Genomic DNA, 25,179 nt, shown 5'->3' on the forward strand with positions numbered 1-25,179 from the left:
AACATTCGGCAGGCGGGAAAGGCAGGTGTTCACGCAAGCGTTCACGCAAGCGGGTATACAAGCGGGCAGGGAAACGAGGGGGCAGGCAGGCACGCAGGCAGGGCAGGGCATCGCAGGGCAGGCAAGCCAACTATAGAGTACGGCAAGTAATTCGTCCTTTTTTTCCGCCGAATACGGAATTTCATTATGGTTGGACAGAAAGAACACGAAAAAATTTACCTTTCGGTTGGGATCCCACACCACAGGCTTCGGACGGCGCCTGCGATGCTGTACCAGTTTAGCTACTGGAGCGACTGAATTTGTCTCCATTTTCCTGTGTCCTTATGGGTAGTACGAGTATGTTTAGTTCTGGGGTCGTAGGCCAGCGCCGTTCCCACAACTAATTCATGGGAATGCTGCCCTGCCGTCTCGCAAAGGAATGCATTGAGGACAGGACACCTTCTCGACTTAATTCACATTTTCATACCTTATCCGAGTTCAGTGCGCGCCACCTTAGTGCGAAATATTCCCTGCAGGCCGGTGGCTTTCCAGAAGAAGCTGAGATCCGTGTGGGGTGATTCCCGCGCAGTTTCCAGGAGAAGCTCCGCAAAGGCGGCCGCTCTGTACAACGACTGCCTTCTTGCAGCAGGGAAACACCGCGCTGACGTCCTGATAGAGTTCCTCGGCGAGGTTGGCCTGGGCTTTTCCAGACACGTCAAAAATCCAGTGGCATTAGCCCTGGAGCTCGACCTGTTGTACAATCTGAAGGCGAGCTGGTTTTTCATTCACTATCACTCACTCACTCACTCACTCACTCACTCACTCACTCACTCACTCACTCACTCACTCACTCACTCACTCACTCACTCACTCACTCACTCACTCACTCACTCACTCACTCACTCACTCACTCACTCACTCACTCACTCACTCACTCACTCACTCACTCACTCAATTCTCCAGAATTTCTAGAGAACACCACCAGTGTGCAAGGAGCAATCCCCGACTATTTGATAAAATCACGGGCTTAGGTCTTACAACAAGCTATCAATAACAAATGTGATGGTGGTGCGCTACCCATTTATAAATTGCCCGCCGGAGCGCGCGCTTTGTCGGACCCGGGTGACTCCTCATAACTGGGTGGTGTATTGCGATGTGTGTACGTGTGCGTACGTGCGTGTTGCACCTAAAGGGGTAACACGCCCGTAACACATGAAAACACTGTCATGGACAAATTTCAACCATCTTCATGTACCTTCGTTCCCCTCCCGGAACAGGGCCCTTCAACCTGCCATTCAGGATAACGTAATCTATTCCATACCGTTTCATTTGTAAGGTCATCAAGTCACGTAGGTCAGTTGATTTCAGCCGTACACGTTGCATAATGTGGGCGCTGCCTACGCTCGTCGTACCGCAGACGCTGTTTGACCTCCACCGACATGCCACATGGCGGCGTCCCGATGGCCGGCCCCTGCTCGCTATGAGTGTGCGTCCGGACATGGGCTACTGGTGGCGCGACAGGACCAACATGCGCCACCACAACGCGTACGACGACCACGTTCAGCGATACGTCCTCGTCGTCCTGACATATGTGAGCAAGTACAAAAGCGCAATGTGTATTTTTTTGCAAGCTGAACGACGACCTCAAAGACTAAATAACTGGAAAGAGAACTGAGGTTACCGCAGCGAGCCATGGAACGACGGATATGGTAGGATCAACGCTAAAGAACCGAAAATGAGCGTCCTGGATGAGAAAAGAAATTGGGGTGGAACATAGCTTAGTTTAGACTAAAAAAAAAGGAATCGAGTTTGGGTGAGCCATGCAAATACACGGAATGACAGCTGGTCGACCCCTAGGGTTACTGAGTGGATACCAAGAGATGGGTTTAGAAGAAGGGGAAGGCCATTGACTCGATGTAGTGCCGAAATAAGAAAATTCGTGGGAAAGAATGGACTCGAGCAGCGCAGGACAGTACGGTTGAAAGTTGCTGAGAAAGGCCTCGGACCGGCAGTGGGCTTAAATAGGCCAGCATAGGTGGTGATGAAGAAGCAGAATTGTTACCGCCCCTCAGAAGCTTGCTTGAAAAAATGGTAGTGTGAATTCGTCGAAGTCGTATTGGACGCTGCGACAGACAGGTCCTCTGTCACAGAGGTTGTTTGACTATTTTCGATACTAAGGCCACAAGAGAAAACAATATCCGCCGTCTGCGGCGGCCGCACCAACTTCCTAACCATGTTTCCGTGTTTTGCAATTTTCTTCATGCTCAGGCGCAGCGATGTGGAGAGGGCATATAGCCCGGCGATGGTGAGAGTAAGCGCCAAGCACATGTGTAGCAACCAGGCATTTGTATAGGCAAATAATTTCTGAGCTATAAATCAGGCGACAATGTTTATAATTGTCAGTATTGTTGAGCAAAAAGGAAACAGGCATATTTGATGGAAGAGACCAATACATAAGTGATATTGGCATTGTTTTCTAAATTAAAATACATGGCTGTTTGTTTTTTGCGATAGCCAATAAAATTACGCCTTGAAAAAACGTTTCGCCATCAAAATATCTTCTCAGTGTTCGAAATTCAAAAGTAACGAAAGATTCCTGTAGACGGCGGCAGCATTGGAACACTGAGAATTTGAATTTGTGCGAAGGGGAATCAACCTCCTGGCTATGAAAAGTCCCATGGAGCTTAGACTTGCGATTAGGGAACGCCGGGCAGCCCCGCTGTTGACCTGAGCGTTCGGACGTCACGCCAGTGAAGCTGGGCTAAGTTTTGTAGCGTAAGCTAGACTGGCCGAGGTTGTGCAGTTTCGCGTGTGCCGTGAAGGGCCGTTCTGCGCAAGCGCGAGGACATTGGATCGGATTGGCTTGGATTGGCTTGGACTAAGTTGTATTGCGTTAGATTGAAATCTGAAGAGAAGTGGGTCTGCACATTCGCCGGTCTGGGCATTCGGCAGACGCACTGGCGCCGACGCAAGCCTAGCTGTGCACCTCTGTTGCGCAGTAGCCAGGTGTGACGCTGCCCCGGAGCCGCTTGATAGCCGTTTCGCGCGGCTCCTGGAGAGCCGTGCTGCGCATGCGCGAGGAGCTGTGACTGGACTGGATTGGATTGGATTGGATTATACTGGATTGGAAATCATTTTATCAACACTAGGCATGATAATCAGCTAATCCTAGACAACCAGGAAACCTAAGAATAACGAGCTGAACCTTACCTTTTGAAATTGTTTTTTTAATTTTAAGCGAGTTTATAGCTAGCACCAAGCTCTCGCTTTCCCGCATTGATTGTGGTGGTTGGACGTGCAATTCCTTAAAATGATTCCGCTAACTTCCCAGTGTGTCGATTAGCCAACATGACCACATAGAAAGGATAGTGCGACAAAAATGGGACTTTGAAAGACTTTACTTCGTTCGAATGTTCGTGTAAATCGGACGAAAGAACTCAGAACACGGCGTGTACATTTTACGCTATAATCTGGAAAATTTATCGCGTAAGGCTGACAACTCGTTTGGGCCCCTTTAAGCGCATACAGGCTAACTACTGCTATGGGGCAAAGGAAAACGTAATTTTGATCGAGAGGGAGTACGGTACCACGTTTCCGGCCTCTCTACCGACCACGCTTTGTATGCACTCCTCGTGCCTGGATACTTCGTCTTGGGGAAGGCGCCTTGGGCGTGGAGGTTAGTCACGTCTATTGTATGACGGAAGGCGTTTACAGATAACCGTCCCGTTTCGCATTTTAACGTGATGCGCACACTACTAGGCTGGCAAAGTCACTGCCGCGCGTGAGCATGATGGTCTGTTCAATAGGGAGGCGAAGGGCGTCACAATTCGGGCTAAGGAGCTACTACTACCGACTGGGAGCTACTACTACCTACTGCTACTACTACTACTACTACTACTACTAGTACTACTACTACTACTATCTACGTGCCAACTTGGGGATTTATTAAAGCAATGTGAAGTTTACTGTACAGTAGACCGAGTTCAAATTACAAGTTTTAGATTCCAAATTGAGCCCAACTTTCGACGAACCCTATAAAGTAGTACTGGAAGATGACGTCGACGTATAAGTGACGTCCTGGACTTCACGATAATTTAATTTTCGCCTACACTGAGAGGCAGCAGTCACAGTCTTCTATAAATTAGTTATGGCGCGCGTTTAGCACCAGTCCTGGATTGACTATGAGTGTCCGCTGAGAGCTTAAGTAGTCGAGGTCTCGAGCTCTGTGTAACCATCGTTGTCGCCCCACTTCACTTCGATTGGTGTCGCCGTATGGCTTCAGATAGTTGTCACCTTCTCTCACCTTCCAACTTCTCATTCTTCCCTCGTCATGTCACCGAAGGAAAACGTCTCCAAGGAGGCTACGCCCGGCATTCACAATGTAGCCGACATCGTAGCACGCGTTGTGGCCGCGGAAGAGGTCGTGCTTGCGTTGGCTTCCGGAGTGCCCGAGGAAGACCCTGAACGGTACTACCGCATCGTGCCGCTCTTGGAGCACGACTCCTTGTCTTCTAAAGCTACGATGCTGGCCCTCAATGCCGTGAACGAGGTAGCCATCGGGAGCCCGGCGATGCTCGCTTACCGAGGTTTTCTCGAGGCGCACATGGAGCCACGTGACCTGGCCGCCTATGTGACTTGGGAGTTGGTGCGACACCTAGGACCTCTGGCAGATCAGAAGTGAGCCTTTGTAGACGAAAACTTTTTCTGCTTTGCGAGTTTCCATTTAGAAATTGGATTTGTATCTTGTGCTTAGAGTTCTCGACTCTTTCTAAGGAAATTCTAAGGAAATTAGACTCGAATTAGAATTAGAAATTAGACTCGTTCTAAGGAAATTAGATTTTTTTCTGTTTTGGGCAATGTTCGTTTATGATATAGATTACTCGTGGTTAACTTTGCTGGATTTTGTGATCTTTATGACTAACGTACAATACAGCAAAGCCTAGTTACAAGGAAATACCTTTATTAGAACTGATTGATTGATTGATTGATTGATTGATTGATTGATTGATTGATTGATTGATTGATTGATTGATTGATTGATTGATTGATTGATTGATTGATTGATTGATTGATTGATTGATTGATTGATTGATTGATTTAGGGCTGAACGCGCCCACGCTACGCAGGCGATGAGGCGCGCCATAGTGGAGGGCTCCTGATTAATTTTGGCCACCTGGGGATCTTCAACTTGCGCTGAAATGTCATACACACGGGCGTTTTTGCTTTTCGCCTCCATTAGAAAAGCTTTATATTAATTCTGTCTTGATTTGAAGTTTTTCGTGATACCATCTTCAGTGCATCCAGTATACTTTTCCAGAAGTAGTGCTTATAAAAAATCCAAATTTCGTTTTTGGTACTTTAATATAACGAAGGTTTACTGCGTTTTGATTGACCGCGCCTATTCAACATTGTCTTTTTTTGTTTTAGAAGATTATCAAAAGTTCTTCGAAGCAATCTGCAAAATAGTGGAGTGTTAAAATTCCAAGAATATTTTGATGGATTAAATTTGTGTTACAAATTACATGTTATAAAATATGATATAATTAGATACAGGGCCTGTAAGGTATTTTGAATAAATAAATAAATAAACAAATAAATAAATGAATGAATAAATAAATAAATAAATAAATAAATTAAACTTTATTGACACAAGCCTGGCGACTCGGCCTATGTGGGGGCGGGTGGGGAGGGTGGTGTCAATTCAGGCAAACTTTACATTCTCAGATGGACGCCCGTGGCGAGAGCGAAGTCCCACAAGGAGGCAAACACCTGCTTGGCTGTGGCGGCGGGTGGGTAGAGCCAGTCCGTCAAACACGTAACGCTGCTGTGTTTGCAAAAGGTGCGCTCCGCGTGCAGTTCTGGACAATAAATTTTATTTTGATAAATAAATAAATAAATAAATAAATAAATAAATAAATAAATAAATAAATAAATAAATAAATATTACTATTCAAAGGACTCTTTGTTTGGCATAGCTCACGCTGGTAGATGCGTGCTATCACGAGTAAAGCGCAGCTAGTGAAGCAAGCAAATGCGAAAGTGTGGCACAACAACATACGAGGGCAGGATTTCAAAGCTTTCTGGGCAAGGGCTGCAGATCACATGTTTACCTCTGACATTTCTGGTGGATTAAACACGGAGAAGGATGACCGAGTCCAGGTAGAGAACTGGCGGCTCTGTTAGCATGCTGAACAGCGAGTCTTTGAATGGAGCTTCGCTCACCGTCATGGCAGGAGCACGTACGAAGACGGATTTAGGATGAAGTAGGCGAAACGGAGTAATTGTCACCCCGCTTCACGTCGTTAGGTGTCGCCATATGGCTTGTGATAGTTGTGACCTCTCACCTTGTTACGTCCACGAGTTAGAGAAAACATTGATTGCTTGCTTGCTTGCTTGCTTGCTTGCTTGCTTGCTTGCTTGATTGATTGATTGATTGATTGATTGATTGATTGATTGATTGATTGATTGATTGATTGATTGATTGATTGATTGTAGGGTTTAATGCTCCGACGCAACGCAGGCGATGAGGCGCGCTGCAGCGGAGGGCTCCGGATTAACTTTAACCACCTCGAACACACGGATGTTTTCGCTTTTCGCCTGCGTCAGAAAAACGGCCGCCGAGTCCGGGGATGGGACCCGCGTCATCGTGCTCAGCAGCACAACGCGTTGACCACTGAGCCACCACAGCGGGTCGAGGGAAAGCGCAGGATGGCAATGTGAAGCTTGTCATCAGACTTGTGGGATTTTGAGATGTTCGTAGTTGCGTCATAAGAGTCATAACCTGCAAACAAAAAAGGCGTGTTCATATACTGTTGAAAATACACATTCCCCCTCTTTGCGGTAAAGAAACCGATCGATCGATCAATCAATCAATCAATCAATCAATCAATCAATCAATCAATCAATCAATCAATCAATCAATCAATCAATCAATCAATCAATCAATCAATCAATCAATCAATCAATCATTTGATCATTCAATCCATCTATCGATCAATTGATAAATTGATTAATTTGTTATTTTTTATTTTTATGTTGATCTATTGTTCATCCAATCATTCAGTCATGCGCACAATCATTCAATCGTTCAATCAATGACTGAGGCAGTCGATGTCACCTACTTTCAACGCATACATTCAGTAAATCAGCATGAATCAACCAATAATCTTGATGAGTAAAAACTCCAGCCACTGCTCAAATTCGTAGCCAGGTGTGCCGTCTCTGAATGTTTATAAACTAGAAATGAACATCGTAGCCCCAAGGCAGTACTATTAGTACATACAGTATAGCCAAGCCATAGGAAGCTCGAGCGTTAGAATTTTCAACACATTTTGATAAAATCTTAGGCGCTTCAAGCACATTCCGCGCTCAAGGAGACAAAAAAGTTGAAGATAATCCATAGCCCGTTCTGGTTAAGGTGAGACCTAGCCGCCGCCATTTTTTTATGGTAGCGTTTTGAAGCTGCGCCGGTACCACTGGGCGCCTGTGTGCGTTTGCGTTGGTGGCTATTTCATACCTTTCATTTTACCCAGCAGCTATCGGCAACAAATTGCAAAGCCCACGCAAAGTGCCTTTTGTTGTGTCGTGGGCGACGGCGAGCGACATTGGCAGCGACAGGAGCGAAGGTGGTCGCGCCGGCCCCAGGCACAACCCGTAAGAGAGTGCGACGTCGCTACTTCAACCACAGACAAAGAATGATTTATTTCACATCAGGACATTGGAGCATTCCCCTCACGTGCGTCCCACCGCAACGACATCTAGTTACAAACTAATACAACACAAGCACACACAGTGCGCGGGCGCTCCACCAGAGGGCGCCACTACACCACACCTTTGTCCTACGTCTGTGCTAAAGCAAGTGATATCCGTACGCCCACCTAGTCGTCTGCCCGTTTGGCTTTTGCAACTGCTCTCAAATTTGGGAGTTAGCATCGCGTTAATGTTGCGTTTTAAAGACGATAGTCTACTTGGGCTACTTAAACCCAGAAATCTTGGTCTGTCATCGGTCTGTCTGTCTATCTGTCTGTCTGTGACTAGATTCAGGCACCCATCCAAAGTGAAACGGAATCTGCATAATAGTTTTATATACTCACAACTCTCAACCTTTAATTCTGGTGTTGACGCTCATACTTGTCAACAATGGTGAATAAGAACAAGACATTATGAGTATATGAGGCGGAAAATCCATACATAAGTGATATCTGCAGTGTTCCCTTATTGAAAAAATTATGGATGCTTGATTTTTGGACATAGCAAGCGAAATACATAAATTGCAGAAATATGTTGTCTGCTGTTTCCAGCGCCCCTATAGCTCATGGCGGTATTTAGGAATGAAACGAAAACAGCGACGAAACGATCCACTAGATAGGTTCCACGTTCCGCTTGGAACGCACGTGGAGAAGGGCAACGTGGTTCTATAAACGTTGTAGTAAGGCGACTCAATGCACGCGCGTCTCCGCCGTACTGCAGCGCTGCCATCGAGGCACCCGGCCTGGAGCGGTGAAACGGGGTAAATTTAAATTTACTAGAGCAAACCTTTAGTGTGTTTTACCTTGGGAGGAGCGCCGCGGAAGAGACGTTAGCGGCAAAGCAAAGGGAGGAGGCATTTACTTGGCAAATGACGAGAAAGACTATCGCCCTTTGTCGACATTTGCAACCAAAGGAGCAGTTACGCGGCCAATTTTTTGAGCTCTTTGTCGCAGTGACATGGCTTTTCGCTCCCTACTCCTAGTTTTCGGTGCAGTGCGTTGATAAAAGAAGCTTAATGAATGTGTCTTAACATTACTTTTACATCAAAACTTTGGGTCAGAGGAAAACCGATGAAAGAATGCTTCCATCTGAATTCTTTTGAAGTATCTAGTTTGGTGATTTAACGCCCCCCCTCCCCCCGCCCATAATAGTAAGCCCTCTCTTAAAATTGATGGATTAAACACGGATAAATTGAATGAAACTTCGCTTTATATCGGCCATTCATAATTAATGTTCTTCTTTTAATTACAACTAAGAAATAGCCTTTGATAAATTTGGTGCATCAAAATGTGGACGGGCTTATGTGACGCTACGGACGCGACCCTCTCACATATATGAATGCCACCATTCCCCTATACCACTGAGGACGACATTGGTTTGCCCAAGACACGGTTAATTACATTATAGTCTCCGCGATTCAGCTCGCGTGCAGGCTTACCGCTTTCCCCGAAGAACGGGCCTTCCCCAGAACGCGCTAAACGCATTTGCCACGTCCATCTCGGGTGCAGTAAGGTGGAGTCAAGCATAAGAGCCGGTTGCGAATTGCAAAACGCAATCTATGAAAACATATGGAAACCAGAAAACTGAAGCCATGCTAAAAAATTGGCCGCGTATCTGCTCCTTTCGTTGCAAATGTCAAAATACGATAGTCTTTCTAGACATTTGCCAAGCAAATGCCCCCCTTTGCTTTCCCGCTCACCTTTCATGATGTTACTGTACCGTCGCGCTCATCCCAAGGTAAACACACTAAAGGTTTGCGCAGGGCGATTTGAATTTACCGCGTTCCACTGCTACAGGCCGGGTTCCTAGATGCCAGCGCTGCAGTACGGCGGAGACGCGCGTCAATGGCGGCGGCCGACTACAAGGTTTATAGAACCGCGTGGCCGTGCTCCACGTGCGTTCCAAGCAAAACGTGGAACGTAGCTAGTGGAACCTTTCGTTGCTGTTCCCGCGTGATTTTTCATATGCCGCCAGGAGGCGGCGGTTTTCTGCAGTAGATGTACAATCACTGTTGTACTAAATTCCTGTCATATTTGCGTAATGTCGTGTTCTTGTTCAACAAAGTTGACAAGTATGAACATATAAACCGGGCTTAGACGTTTACATTTGGCTGTGAGTATATAAGACTATTGCGCAGTAAGAATTTTACCTTGGTAGGGTGGCTGAATCGAGTTACAGACAGATGGACGGACAGACAGACAGACAGACAGACAGACAGACAGACAGACCAAAATTTCTGGGTTTAAGTAGCCCAAGAAAGACTATCGTCTTTAAAATAAATTGGCTGGTGGTCTGCTCATGCTGAGATTAAACTCACAGCCAACAGGCAAGCAGTATCAGCAGTTCATAAGGAAAAAAGTCTACGCCAGGCTGCTTACATTTTGCATGACAATTCACACATATCTCTTTAACGGTACTCACTAACGTTCAGGCCAATGCCACTACGTCATTCAGGCTTCATTATATTTATTGAGGTGGAGGAAAAATATTGTTCCTTGATAAAAATGTCGCTAGATGGCTTTACGGTCGCATGCCTCTGCGTGGGAATGAGCGGCACTGCATTGATTACCCCTTTTGGATGGTTTACGTTTTCTTTTAAAAGATGCACTTATCCCACGGAGAGCCTGGTTTTCGGTTACGTGAGCAGCTAAACTGAAACTTTTACACAATAGTTAGGCCTTCATTTCAATAATAACTGCTTCAGCAGCTCCCTTCTTGGCACTTTCAACGATATCTGCCACCTGAAAGATTCATTTTTTTACGGCCGGAAATTTATACCCCAAACGTAATGAAAATTGTTTACTGCAGGTTGTCGCACGGGTCATCCGAGGACGCGTGCTTCGAAGCCCTGTACAGGCTGATGCCGTACCCTACTGTGCTGCCCTACATGGAACAGCTAGACTTTCCCAGAGGCTGGGAGGAAGCGGACCTCGTGTTTAGAGACGTCATCGAGGCCCTCAGCAATTTTCTGAAGAACAGGGGCATGGAGATCGCATCCAGGTGAGTGGTGAACAATAAGAGGAAAAATGTTGTGACTACGAGTGAACGTAGAGCCGCAAATGCCGTCGAAGGTCCCTAGAAGAAGAAGCCGGAAATTGTGGCACCCGAATTTGGCACACACGAAAATATTTACACGCGACAGATGCTGGCCCGAAACCCCCCTGCTCCCGATTTAAAAGCAAAAAATAATGAAAAGGTCGCGTTTTGCATACTTACAAGCGCGAAAAAATCACGCCATATCCACGGAATGAATGATAAGTGGGGCGATGCTCGAGAGGGGGAGATCATCGGTAACCGTAACTCTCCCGTGAAAGTTCGCCCATTACATCATTAAGAAAGACGTAAGACTGTGTGCGTACGTAAGACTGTGTGCCCAGACCTGGTGAAAGACCCCGCGCCATCGAGGACTACCCCGCACCTTACCACAATTTGTCACGTAGGATGGGACACAACGGTAAAGAAAGAACTTTTATTTAGGGCGAACTTGTGCCTGAACAAGACGAGAGGAAACGAGCAAAGGTCCTTGCGTCTCGTTCGATCTCCGAGAACGACTGCCTGCGTTCGTGGCGTGATCTCTTGCGTGATCTCCCCCTCGCAGTGCACGTGCGCTCGCGCCTCCGTTGGCGAACACAGACAAGCTCGCGCTCCCGGTGCCGAGTTTGCGCTGCCGGTTGCAGCCGGTTCTTGCGCCTGCAACGCGGCCCACTTTGCACATCTCCGAAAGCATGCGGCGGTCACGTACCACGAGACACAAGGGATGGACAGACCCATGACTTAAGGAGCTTCGGCCCTAAAACCCATCTAAACTGGGATCCATCTTGGGCTGGTTTGTGAAGTTTCATTTGAAATAGGACTGCGCGAAAGGCGAGGACGAGGGAGAAAAGATGACGCTGCCGTGGTGAATTTTCGCACATCCTTGGCTTTCACGCCATTTGGCTAAAACGTCATCGTCTAATTAGCGATTTCTATCATTAAACGCGACTGAAAGTTGCATTATAGGTACATAATTGTCTGGCAGGTTTTTTTTTTTTTTCGCTCGAGGTAGGCGTGAACCACGGGCTGTGATCAACTGGTCCATTCAGTGAAGGGCAGTGTGTGTTCGGTGGTTCTGTATGATCGGTCTTCTGAGTAAGAACTATTAGAAAATTACACAAAACAAGCGGCTAGGTTTAAAGAAGGGCCGTGACTAAAAGCCCGAAATAGGTAAATTAAACTTCGCGTCGGAACAAGACGAGAGCGAAAACTGCAACCTGATTTGATGACAGTACAAAACGATTTTTGCATACATATTGTGCACCGGACAACAGATAACAGCCAAATTGTGTGTGGAGCATAACCCTTCAATGCGATTCCTGGGTTAGTGTCAAGAAAAGTCGTCGATCCTTTTCTACAACCTTTAGACGCCGGTGTCTGCTCCTCTTAGCGCAGTTTTGTCCGGATGTGCGTCGGTGAGAAGACATTACCTGCTTACACTTATTTCTCTCTCTTACCCCTCCATTTTGTTATCTTTATTTCTTGATATCACGCTATTTTTACGTTATTCTTTGTTGTCTCTTGTGGCTGTTAGCTCGGCTGACCAATTACAATTTATCAAAGTACCCGCCGCGATGACTCACTGGCTATGGCCTTGTGCTCCTGAGCCCAAGGACGTGGGTTTGATTTTTGGCTGCGGCGGCCGCTTTTCTAATGGAGGTGAAAAGCGAAAACGCCCGTGTGTTCGGGATTTCGGCGCATGTTGAAGATCCCCTGGTAGTCAAAATTAAACCGAAGACCTCCACCACGGCTCGGCTCATCGCCTGTGTAGCGTCCGCGCGTTAAACCCCACAATCAGAATTTATCAAAGTGTATCTATCTTGCTTTGCTCATCGCTTTCGAAAGCTTTCACTTGGTGGAAACAAAATGGTGAGTGCTACTAGGTGTGCTGTTGTGGGCCAGCGTACCTCGAGAAAAAGGCATAGGAAAACCAGAAGAAGCCGTTGGTTAAAAAAAAGTATGGGTAGGGGATCCAGATTTACCGCCTGAATTTGCTCGGAGAATGTGGCCGTTTGGATGAAGTGGCAAATTGCGGCTTCAGTTTGAAACCGATAAGTTCATACATTCCGAAATTGAACCCCAATTATATCTGCTATCTTCTTGCAGAGCGCTAAAAAGTACTCGAATGCACCACGGTAGCAGGCATGATAGGGAACACAGTAGACACTGGAAGTATATGCCACAAATAGCATGATTACAGATCTTCCAGCAAGGCCCAGCTGTCGTCCAAAAGTGCATTACATAATTTTATATGTTTTTTGCCAATACTATAATACAATCTTGGGCTAAGACCTGACGGATTGGAAGGGATGTCCTCCAAGAGATTTTTTAGAAGAGCCGTGTTTCACGCCAGAACTGCCTCGACTTTACTTATTTAAGCGATCTTGTCTTTTCTTGAACAAATTTGTTGTAACTGCTCGCCAACTTCGATTTTGTGCGGCCTTCCGCCCAACTCCTCTTTGGAGTGTTATTTATTCAAAGCATATTTCCTCCAAATAATGTCTACCACTACGGGTTTCTTGGCATTTTCTTCTATAGGCCGTGCTTGGGCTCAAGCGTACAATTACACACAAGACTGACGAATTGCAAGACAAATGGAATTGCTTAATTTGAAAACGTTCTTGCGTCACTTCAGGTTAGCGATGCACTATTCCATCCCTCCGTTGTCCTCCCAACTCTTCATTCCTCTTTTTACGGTTTCACGTGTCCAGCTGCTACGTGACTGGTCAGGCTAAATATCAAAGGTCAAAACCAGTTCAGACAAATATCGCCAAAATTTATTGGGTTATTGCGTAAATCCTTCACTTTAACAACAACTCAAAAAGGGCAGCGGACAACAATTGGCTTACACGGCATTCACGCCCAAGAAATTTTATTTCGTTTAAGGGTTCGGTGCGTGCTACTGATATAACCATTTTCCGCGGTGCCCAGACGGCACTGAACGTTCTGGCATTAAGAATATGTAGAAATTTAACCCTCCAATGCCTTAAAGGAGCCATGAAGACAAAATACAAGTTGGGTTTAATAGAAAAACTGCTTATTCCCGATAACAATGATACCAATATAATCGCAATCGTCGAACAAATAACGGAGATATTAAAGAAAAGGCGTGAAGCCGTGGCGACCCCCTAGCCAATTTCCCGCAACTTTTCTATGACGTCACGGAACCTTCTTTGTGCGATTGGCGGCCGCCTAACTGACCTGTCGCGACGACGCATGACTGGACGTCTGTAATGGGGCCTCTAGTTCCATTTGACCGCATCACTTGAATGCTAACGTGCAGTTAACGCATTGAAAATTATATTTTATTGTTGTCCCGTATGACGTCATTCTTGCTCATAACACGTCACTGTGGCGCAAAATTTGAAAGTTTTTAAATACTTCTTGATTTTTTTTCGTTAACAAAACATCTTTTGTGGCTCTAATGGAGCTGAGTGAGATACTGAATCCTAGTTCTTTCCAATTAAACAAAGTTGTATTTTCTCTTCATGGCTCCTTTAAGATGTCGTCCTATCGTATTGTTCCGGTTTCCGTCGCAGGAACTCCACCACTAGCCTCGGCCTTCCGACGGCGGGCGAGCTGGACGCCTTCTACGAAGACGTGCAAGTGGAGGGCCACTCGGACGAGCGGCCCTTTCTGCACGCGTACCTGTCTGCGCTCTCCCAGATACGCAGCAAAGAGCTCGCCAGCATCACCCATAACAACGCCCCACATTTCCCGTTTCCACCGCCTTGGGCTACACGGGCGCAGGTAGGTTGACGCAAACGAGCGAATCTCTATATTAGAATTTACCTTTTTTTCCATTAGCGCTCTGCGCATGCGGTAGTCTTGTTCCCAGTGACCCATCCACTATTATTGGGAGGCAAATTGTAAACAAAACGACGTCATATTACATTAGCTAGTTGCGAATGCAGAGCCAGCTTAGAGCTGCTCCTTTTTTTGAGCCCTGAAAGTGGCGGGCAGGTCGGCGCTATGGCTGCCATCGAAACATTTCTGTGCCACCAAAATCATGCATGACGCCTGGGACGGCGTCCTCCACTGCGCAGGGAAGGAGGAAAAAAAGGGGGTGTCTTCTATAATCCCCCAAGTGTCTTTCCGGCGGCCGCTACAAGGGGCCTACGCAGCTGGAAGAGGTCCACTGCCCTCCTCTTACATTTTAATATTTCTCCGCTTTCAATCAGTGTCACGCGGTCCTTTTGGAGTGTACCTCCTCCGACTTCTTGTGTCACAGCTGCTCGCAGCCTGGTTGAGTGCTTATCTACGCAACTGATTTTGTTATTCCTCCTGTGTTCTATGGTAACTTTGTCGATACGTTCTCACAAGCACGTCACAAGTGTGGAGGAACAGTACAGAGGCATTGTGCCCTCCTGGAACATTCCTTATGTACGGAATCAAGGTAGTGCAAAATCCTTACCTCTGCTGACAAAGCGGCCGCAAAAAAGAACACTATTATATTTCCGCGACGTACGACAATAGTCAAGAGTATTAAAATTTTTGACACCCTTTTTATATCCGTACAACTGCCAGAAATGTCAAATCGTGGTTCCCATGAATTCGATTTAGGTGTAGTGTACCGAAAGCATACGGAAACTATCTGGTGCCGTATTTCAAGCTTTAATGGCGACACAAACACAAAAACGGCGTCAAACTTCTCTTTTTTTTGGAAATAATTCGGTTTTCTTTTTGGAAAGATTGTCTGCGCTAGCTATGCCTAGGTCCGGAAAGCTCCGTATGAACTCCGTATTCACATAATTTCGTTTGTAGGTGGTATTCATTGAAACGTTTAGCTGTCAATTTCTTCTCTTGGCAACAGTGGTAAAGGCCACGCACATGGCCGATGCGCCACGGACATGGCGCGGCTTTTGCACCCGGGCCCGCACGCCGAAGAAAAATATACCGGCGTGGGCCGTCTGCTCCGTTTCTCCACGATTCAACACGGTGGTGTCAACAGAGATGTTATTAGTCGCACTCCTATTGTACTCGAGGCATTTCATTGCGTTCGGTGGGTAGAGTTTCGAACGTCCAACACAAATCATGTGCTAAGCACGGACAAGCACCGCCGTCCCGCGGAACCCGACGTAACCACTAACGGCGCACTCAAGGTAGCCTGCATGCGTGCCACACCAGTGAACACAAGCTATAGGGAACGTTTCACTAGGGTTTTAAGCTCAGAATAGACTTTCCTTGGAATGATTAAACATGCGGCGCTTAATGTATTCCTGCTGCTTGCCGAGATTGCTTCTCGCTGCCTCTCTTGGTCCAGTGGCTCATAAAGCACTGAATGAGAAAAAATTTTCGCAGCTTGCACCAGTGGTACAAGGCAGGAGACACCGCAGGGCTGGCAGCTCCTCTCCCTTTGACTCGGCTGTTGCACATTACATGGACCTCCAAACTTTCCGTCGAAAGTTTTTCATGACTGGCATGCCCGGAACAATTTCAAAAAAGTCCGCAGGCTTCGACAGCTCTACCAAAGTGGACCGGTTAGCGCGCTAGAACCGGCGGCAACCGGCTTCGCGAAATCAGCGTCTGTATCGCGAACTCGGAGTCAGTGCTCCCCACTTCAGGCGTGACCGCACGTGAACTGGCGAGTAAAAGAGCCCGCGAGAGATCACGCCACGAACGCTGGACATGGTGTTTTCGAAGGTCGAGCTGGCCGACGCCACGCGCGTAGCATTCTTCGCCAAGTACCCTCACACCCATGATTTCGTAACGCTCTGCATTTCCGCAATAATGCAGATTTCGCGAAAGTTCTACTTGCACTCGTTATAATAGTGTAAATGGACCAAAATATTAGAAAAACAAAAATCGCGAAGAGTGGCGAACCGTGCACTACCCTGAATTTCCACAGACATGCCAACCTTCGGAGGTGCCACCTGCCATAATCGCGTAGATGGAGATCATTGATCGAACATAATTTTGAAAAAAAAAATAAATAAAAATAAATGAAAACTCGACTTCAATCCGCGCTGGGAAGGTGGTTGGAAATTAAAGCTATAAACGACACCCACAACAATTGCCCATGCGACATCACTTGAATACACACTGGGCTGGACAAAGAGGGAAACCAGAGATTATGCCCGCCGTTACCTGGAATTCGCGGGGACGGCGTCCCGAACGCCGAAGCGTCGGCCGTGGCGGGGCTAGAGCGGCGGACGCCGCCGCTGAAGCCTAAACGTGCGTCGGCAGAAAGGAAAGGGAGGGGAGCATCTGTCGAACGGTGAGACAGCGGAACCTATCCATCCTGATGTGCTAGCCCGGGGCTACACCACCGCGTGACACAAGCGCAGACACCGACACAATTGGGCATGTGAGCTTAGTGATAGCAATTTATGCCGATTTAAACTTGTTGGTTCAGTGAGTTTGAGGATAGCGAGAAACCGGGGGGAACTTTTATAATCGCTATTTATCATGTCCAGTTGACCCTTTCGCCTTTTGTAATACCCTTTAAAACACAACCGAATTGGCATTCACCAATTTATAAAACGGAGTCCCACTAATGGCAAGTAGTGCAGAAACGGTAGCGTTTCTCTAGCGGCCAGGGGCCGAATTCTCTAAAAAACGGGCGTCGTTTTGAAACGACGTGGTAGCGCCATGCAAATGCATGTGTTCTGGGGTTGCGGCCGTCGCTTTCGGGTTCCCTGAGGTAGGATGAGCCGCAGAAAAGCGCCGTGGCAAGGGCGCGAAGCCACAAGTGAAACGACGGGGGGGCAGTGGGTGTCGCTTCCGCCCTTGCCACAGCGCTTTTCTGCGGCTCATCCTACCTCAGAGAACCCCAAAGCGACGGCCCCAACCCCAGAACACATGCATTTGCATGGCGCTACCCCGTCGTTTCAAAATGACGCCCCGTCGTTTTAGAGAATTCGGTCCCTGATGTCTGCATGTTGTTTGTACATTTTGTTTTCGTGGCCTGCAAACGAATCCTTAACGTAGCTTTGCCGTACGACCAATTAATTCCGTCGGGTGCGGGTTACACAGAAGGTGCTGTCGAAGAAGTTAATCAAGCCGTGCGAAGGCAGCGCGAAATGGACGCGAAGATGCACCAAAACAGGCCCAAAACAACCATCGCTAAAGCCGGCGACAAAACCGTACCGCCGACGCCGAAGCCTGTGAGCAGACACTTCCGCGCGGGGAAGGCTGGGTGAATTCGCCCCGGAATCTACATGTCTGCTCCTTGAGGAACCCCTCCGCCTTCCCCCCCTCCCCCCCCGCCGGCGCTCTGCCGCGTTGGGAGTTTGTTGTCCCGCACGCCACGAAAGATCCGTTGCTGGTAGAGCTAAAAAGAATTCCTTTAAAATTCATGAAAGCTTGCACTTACGCCAAGACTTGACTGGAAAAGCTGTGAGCACTGCCGGATACATCGTTCAGTTTCAGTATCATTGTTTATTTGCATGATGGCGGCACTAGCAATCGTGGTCCAATGCGTCGAAGAGTTCCTCGTCTGAGCAGTGGACGCAAATCATCCTCAGCATTGTAGACTTTTAGCAGCTCTTTGTCATCAACTGGAGGCTGTGGTGGGGGGCTCTGCAGGTCATCTCAGCAAGAATTGGCACACTCGTACTTATGTCTGCAATTATTCATATTCGCTTTTAAATAATGCGGCGGCCGCGGTGACCTCCCACAAGCAGGGCGCCTTTGCATCTTTATCCTTAGCGCGGCTGCTGTTTTTTGATTGATTTATTGATTGGTTGTACGCGCCGACGCAACGCAGGTGATAGGGCGCGCCGTAGTGAAGGGCTGTGGATTAATATTGACCACCTGGAGATCTTTAACGTGCACCTAAATCTCGTACACACGGGCGGTTTTGCTTTTCGCCAGAATCAGGAAAGCGGCCGCCGCGGCCGGGAATCGAACCCACGACCTCGTGCTCAGCAGCGCAACGGCTTAGCCAGTAACATGCGCGATAACGCTTAACCACAGGGCTAAAGTTTTTTTTTTTTTGCTAAAACCACTGCGCGAGTAGGGGACTCGGCGGTCGCCCTAGGCACGCGCTCACGGGCGCGCGATATTTTCTGTTTATTTTTTTCCTGCAACGGCGACCTTAAAGTTAATACAACGGCTCTGCTGCTGAAGAAGGTAGTGGAAAAAGTCGAACCGTGTAACGCCCTGCGTTACCGCAGAAATGCAGATTTGGCGGAAGTTCCACCTGTGATCTTTATGATAGCGTAAAGGGCGATAATTGGTCGAACAGGATGCTGAAGAACCAAAGAATACAAAAAAGAAAAACATAGGCAGAAATGATCAACCGTGTAACGCCCCGCATTTCCAAAAGAAAATACAGGTTTGGCGGAACTTCCACCTGCAATCTTTATGATAGCGTAAATGAAAATAATTGGTCGAACAGAATGCTGAAAAACAATAAAATGAGAAAAATGGCAAAAAATACCATAATGTCACGCACAGTGTCACGCCCGGCATTTAAAAAAATGCTCGTTTGGCGGAATTTCCAACTGTAATCGTCATAATAGCGTAAATAAAGATAATTATTCGAGCAGAATTTAAAAAAAACCAAAACGTTTGGCTGTAAAGAAATCACACTCTAGATAAGTGGCATAGAATGCACCACATTAGTAGACAAATCTCTGAATTTGTGCAGATTTTTTTCTTGGCATTTTGTTCCCGAACTCCTCTCGTGGCGCAAGCCTTGACAACGCCGGGCGGTCTTCACGAGGCGTACGCTCACGTGCGCTCGGCTGGACCGAGTGTTCTGGTAACGCTCCCCGGCAGAATTAAAAGCTAAAAATCTCGGCTGCTAAAACACTGAATGAAGCACCGGATGCTTATGGAAGAACCTATTTATACAACCAATTTTCGCAGGCCACCCAAGCAGGCAAGGCCTCGGTACCGTTGACGTGGCTCCTTCCGCCTCTGTTCGGGGCTGACCTGCCGCCGGCTCTCACCTACGGTGGCTTGGGCCTGGACCTCACCGCAGCACTGGCCCTGCACGTGCGTCTGGATCGCTCGTGGCTAGAATGCCTCGCGCGACTGCAACCACAAGCTCGCCTGGATGCTGACAACTCCATCACCGCCAGAAGGACGTTAGCCACCGAAGTGGTTGTCGACTTTGCCGGTCTCCACTCGCAAGCCACGTTGCCTATGAACCTTCCCGGATTCGAGTCGATGAATGAAGACATGCTATTCTTTGTCGGCGCCTGCGTTGGGCTGTGCACCAAGGGAGACCCGAATGCATCGCACCAGTGCAACCTGGCAGCGAGGAATTCTCCGCGTTTTGCCAAGGCCTTTGCCTGTCCCGTGGGCTCTTACATGAACCCTGAAGACCGCTGCCCCTACGGAAGAGCGAGTCGTGGGGTGCAGTAACGTCCAAATGTGTCAAAGGCGTTTTTTAGTGCACAGCGAGCACTTTTGCTCAGCCGTCTAAACACTTCAGTATCCAAATTTGTTTCGTTGTGTATTTGCATTTCATTTTCTGCTTGTTTATACTACCGAAGTGGCATTAATATGGGTGTCATGAAGGACACAATACGAAAACCAGTTGAAATTTGTGACTGAACTTTTTCTGTTTGCTCTTTTGAAAGGATTGTGACACCCTGGTTTTCTTTCCTTGTCCGTTGGCGTTAGGAGTTCAGTGCATTACCAACTAGTGACACTATCTATATGGGATTCGCCCCGCCCATGACGAAGTAAAGGATTGTTCGTTTCCAAAGAAGTTACCAAACCACCATTGTCTATAGTAGCCAAATCTCCCTAGTTATGTTCTGTTCTCAAGTGGTGACACCAACTTTCGAAACGGCGATCGTGTTAGAATTATGTATATACGTTTAACGAGTTGTGCGACGAAGTTCTGATTCGCCGCGGGCTCAAACTGGACAGAGAGAATTTTCGTTAAAGGATCATTCTGCTCACTCCAGGATTTGTTTTAAAATCATGCCCTCTTTTACGGACACTTCATATGTATTTAAAACATTTTGTAGGTAGTTTTTAGCGCGATCTCTTAAATTTCCGTTTAAAAGAATGGTTTGTCAGTCAGTTTTGTGATATAGTAAGCACGGTTGTAGGAAAATGACAATTTTGCGTATGTTTCAGATGTGCCCGTTTCAGCGCCCCATTCAAACGAGATGATCGTAGCGCGCGTTTTCCCTTCCTCTACTTTGCTCCGCTGATGCTTAGCCAGATGGCAGCACCACCCTTGCGACGGCGCAGTGAATTCCATTGCGGGATTTTCAAAAACAGACAGAGCTCATTTCTCTAGGTTAAATTTTACCCCTCAGAACTGAAGCATGCCACTCACTTGGGCTTGACTTGAGTTTGGATTTTATTGTGAACAGATAAGCCACGTTCTTGAGCAACAAAATTTGAAAAACCCTCTCCTAGACAGACTGAATAACAGCCATCTGTCTGCCAGGAGTACAGCCGGCCGTAAAGAGCCCGATTTCTTGACATGTAATAAATTACGCACTTTTAAGATGAAAGCCTTACATCTATTTTAGGAAAAGCTTAAGGCACAGCAAAGCGGAGAATAGTCCGGAAAAAAAAAAAAAAATCACACATCTCCACGCCGTGAACGATTCCGAGGGTGCGAAGTACTGCGACGCAAGTTGTGTATGACCTGTGTGATGAGCGTCATCGTCCGTTCGTACTGATGCACTCTGAGTTTTAAAGGGACCCTGCAACACTTGCCATGGACTACTAGTACTGTATTTTGGGATAAAGTCTATTGTCCCAGAAATCTCCTCCCGCAAGAATTATGAAAATCCGTTCACAATTAACGAAACTACGCGCGATGAGAAATCGCGCATAATCGTTCCCTCTCAACTCGAGCGCAGACAAGGCGACGAAAGCTGCGCGCTCTCTCCCGGAGAGGGGGGCGGCTCGCGGAGTTCTCTTCGGCGGCCTTCGATATATCACATGCCGGGTAGTTTTCTCCTTTTCTCCGCAACGCGGAGGGGCCTATTTCCGGTCTGGCGCCACAAAAAAGCAGGCATGGGTGCCTGCTCGCAAGTGCGCGCTCGGGCTGGTAGGGCGTTTTTGAAGCAATAAACGTTTGTAGTCGAGTGGTCCCGTTGAAAGGGAAGTATTGAGCTCATCACTCAAACTCGGCGCGCACTGAAAACACAAAAGGAACGGCAAAACTGTGCCTACAGGTTCAGGCATAGAAGAGGTTCGTACACAGCGATGACGACGACGGAAATGGGAGAATCTAGCCGCGAAGTTGACCAGTGACAGCCGATCGGGCAGGCATGGCCTATGTGACGTCCCTTAGGCCATGCATAATGAGGACAACTGAAGAGAGAGCGGTTTGTTTTTCCGCGTCTTTCACATCGATTTGCGCGCTCACCGCTTCACGTGCACGTGTAATATTTGGCTCAGGTATTCCTGGCAGTGTAATCTAAACGTCGCGCAGGTTTACTTGTACTGCTCAAAGAGTGTTGCAGGGTCCCTTTAAATGATTTTGAGGTGCAGTAAATCCACTGCAAATGACAAGCGCCACACGAAAGACAATTCGCGTCCCAGTACTTCGCGCCCTCGGCATCGTTCACGGCGCGGAGTTGTGTTATTTTTTTTTTGCCTTTTGTACTCTTTTAGTTAGCTTGACTCGCATATTTTTCGGTTATGATGCTGTCCGCACGGACGCCAACGGACATTGCGAGTTCACTGTACACTGCAGTACCTATTTTCTACCCAAATTTCCGTCGACATTTCTGTGCTTTCAACACGCCGTTCCAGCTTCTTAAGAGCCGCTTGTTTAGCAATAAACATCTCTTAGAAACAGTGGAACCGGTTCTCACACACCAAATCTGCATCTCGGATGAGGTGACTCCCTTCAGAGAAACGTGCTTCAACACGGCAGTGTGCACAAGTTCCTTAGAGATATTTTTTCCTGTCGTCCTTGTAAATAATGAGCGCCAAACACGGGGTTCTCAGCATAGTTTTTTGGCGGGCCCTAAACCCATTCAGTCCGAGGAGGAACTCAAGGCCAATGACGACGCCGCCGCCGTCGGTCCTCTGCACTGCATGGCTGCAGCCCCGTGAAGCCAGCAGCCCGGCTCGGCGACCTCGCGCGTTAAATTGCCGGCCGCTAAGGCTGATTCTCTTCCGCGTGTACCGCAGAAATCTCTCTCCAGCAAACCAGTAAACGCACAACCTTGTACAGCGGGAATATTCAGTTTTACGCTTTATTGGCAAAACTTAATTGCTGCAATGTTTGTGTGGCCTTACGTAGTCGCTTGTTACTAATGGTATATATCTCTACCCGAGAGCTGACCCCCGATGTGCTCGGCAGCACAAAGTCCGTATGTTTAAGCTTTTCAGAACACAAACATGCACACACGGCTGGTTCAATTCACTACATTGACTTTTGTTATTTTTCCATCTTAACTGACTGCTCAATTTCATATACTTGCGCGCAATATTTTGCGCACATGGAGAGAAATGGTTGGGTGTAGGCCGCCTTGAGCTCAGTGCGCATAGAACATGGCTCTACCTTCCCGAAACTCAAATTTTCCGAGACTATTACGCATTTAGTTGATTTATAATCTAATATTCTTGGTAGCGGGTGGGATGGCATCTTTTAGTTTACTTGTCGACACAGGGCGCAACGTATCAATACAATTTGAACTTATGTAACCCATGAAGTACAGCGTACTGTAATCTTACTGTAATACTTGGCGGATTGAATCCGGGATGCCCTATGCCGAGGGGCTTAAAAGTTGTACTGTGCACTGTTATACCGAAAAACCGGGCATTTCATTGCATAAAAGAATGCTTCCCCCGATTCTGCCACAACGTTCAACTCGTGTTAGTGCTTCGCGACTTCTAGGAATTCGGTGCTTGCACGTGCTTGCAGCAAACAGCTGGGGAAAGACCCCCGAATTTTCGAGGGCTTCGAGGCGCTCGGTGGATTCGAGTCTGCTGGGCCGTAGGGAGCGGAAACAGCAAGAGAACAGTGGGAACAATTGTTTTACGAACACAGTACCATCAAGCGGTAGAACGGTTATTGTAAAGCCCTACGGGCGATTATAAGGGTCCAAAATACGAGAAAGTACTGCCAGCAGCGGTTTTCTGGGGGCATCTGCAAATTATGCATGACAAGTTCTATTGCGCTAACCAATACCAGCAAAACGGGGAAAAGAAATGCAGTGTTAAGATTATTGAATGTTGTTAAGCTGAGAGCATATGTTAAAGGAAACTGATTTGTGTGATCGCACTGGTGAGGACAAAGCATTACAGCTTGCGAAATGGCAATTTATGTTTGATATAATACTCAAACCGACAGTATTATAGCGAATAGGGGGAGGCGGCGCTGCTATCCGCAGAACCGAGTTAAAAACACAGTAAACCCTCGTTGAAGAAATAGTGTATCTCACATTATCGGTGATGTTAAAACTTTTTTTCGCCGAGCATTTCCCTCATATAAGCCCATTGTACTTGCCCCCCTTAATGTCGAAACGTTGTTTTGGGGGACCGCGGATATCTTGACAGAGAAAATGCAAGGCAAAGTCTGCTACAGGCAGCTGATAAGGTCTCCCTTCGAACGCTTATCTGTAACAACGTGCTGAACGCGGTCGTTAACGGCTAATTTCCGCTGTAAGAGGCCGATATTCCCGTTACCGGAATGTTTTCCGACCCTGGCCTTGTTGAGCTGCGCACGATGCAACTGATAACGATGGCGATAACAAGCCTCGAAAAGTGCCCATCCCAAGGCGGGTTTTTGCTCTAGTAGATCCGCAGCAGATTAGGCCTATTGGCTATTGAATCCTATATCAGGGAATCATTTGTTCACAGGCAGCATTGCTTTTTAGTTTGTTTTTTTTACCTTCGGAAAGCGAACGACACAGCTGGCGTTGCGGTATTATTTGTGATCTGCGCCGCCTTGGCGTTTGTCGAAACATTCTGAACAGTTGGAAAGATTACCTTTCGGGGCGCACTTTTCAGGTTAGTATTGGAAATGTCACCACGAAGATGTTCATCCAATAAAACGGAGTTCCACAGGGCGGTGTGCGTAGCTGCACTCCTTATATTGTTTAAGTGCATTTTTTTAGGAACTACACTGCCTCCTTACATTTCTTACTATATGTTGATTATGCGCACATTGCATTTAAATCATATAATATGCCCATTTGTGACAGTCAAGCCCCACTAGATGGAAAAAACTTACAAAATGGGTAGATGAGAATGGCTTCCTTTTCAACCCGGAAAAAAGCACGTGTGTGGTTTTCTCTAAACAGCGTGGTATTCGTCCGGATCTAGGTATTAAACTTAATGAAATGCCCATAGCAGTAAAAAAGGAGCGCAAGTTCCCTGGGGTTCTGCTTGATAACAATCTGGTTCATCGCACACCTCAAGCGCCTTAGCGTGAAACGGTTGGATGCTGTCAGTATCCTGAAAGTTCTCTCCCAACAGTCGGGGGTACTGACACAAAGTGCCTATTGGCCTTATTCAATACCCATATGTGGTCACGCA

At 47.2% G+C, this 25,179-nt stretch overlaps 1 protein-coding gene across 1 annotated transcript; it reads left to right on the top strand.

Moving 5' to 3' along the window:
* The first annotated feature begins 1,350 nt into the window (after window positions 1-1,350).
* On the top strand, window positions 1,351-21,155 carry LOC144157917 (uncharacterized). The gene is made up of 5 exons (XM_077688633.1): window positions 1,351-1,570; window positions 4,322-4,656; window positions 10,537-10,728; window positions 14,301-14,511; window positions 19,576-21,155. The coding sequence occupies exons 1-5, from the start codon at window positions 1,364-1,366 to the stop codon at window positions 20,074-20,076; spliced, it is 1,446 nt and encodes a 481-aa protein (XP_077544759.1). The 5' UTR covers window positions 1,351-1,363; the 3' UTR covers window positions 20,077-21,155.
* Window positions 21,156-25,179: the final 4,024 nt, after the last annotated feature.

Source organism: Haemaphysalis longicornis, unplaced genomic scaffold, assembly GCF_048455015.1.
Source record: "Haemaphysalis longicornis isolate Haplotype H1 unplaced genomic scaffold, Haemaphysalis longicornis Haplotype H1 scaffold_10, whole genome shotgun sequence".
NCBI lineage: Eukaryota > Metazoa > Arthropoda > Arachnida > Ixodida > Ixodidae > Haemaphysalis > Haemaphysalis longicornis.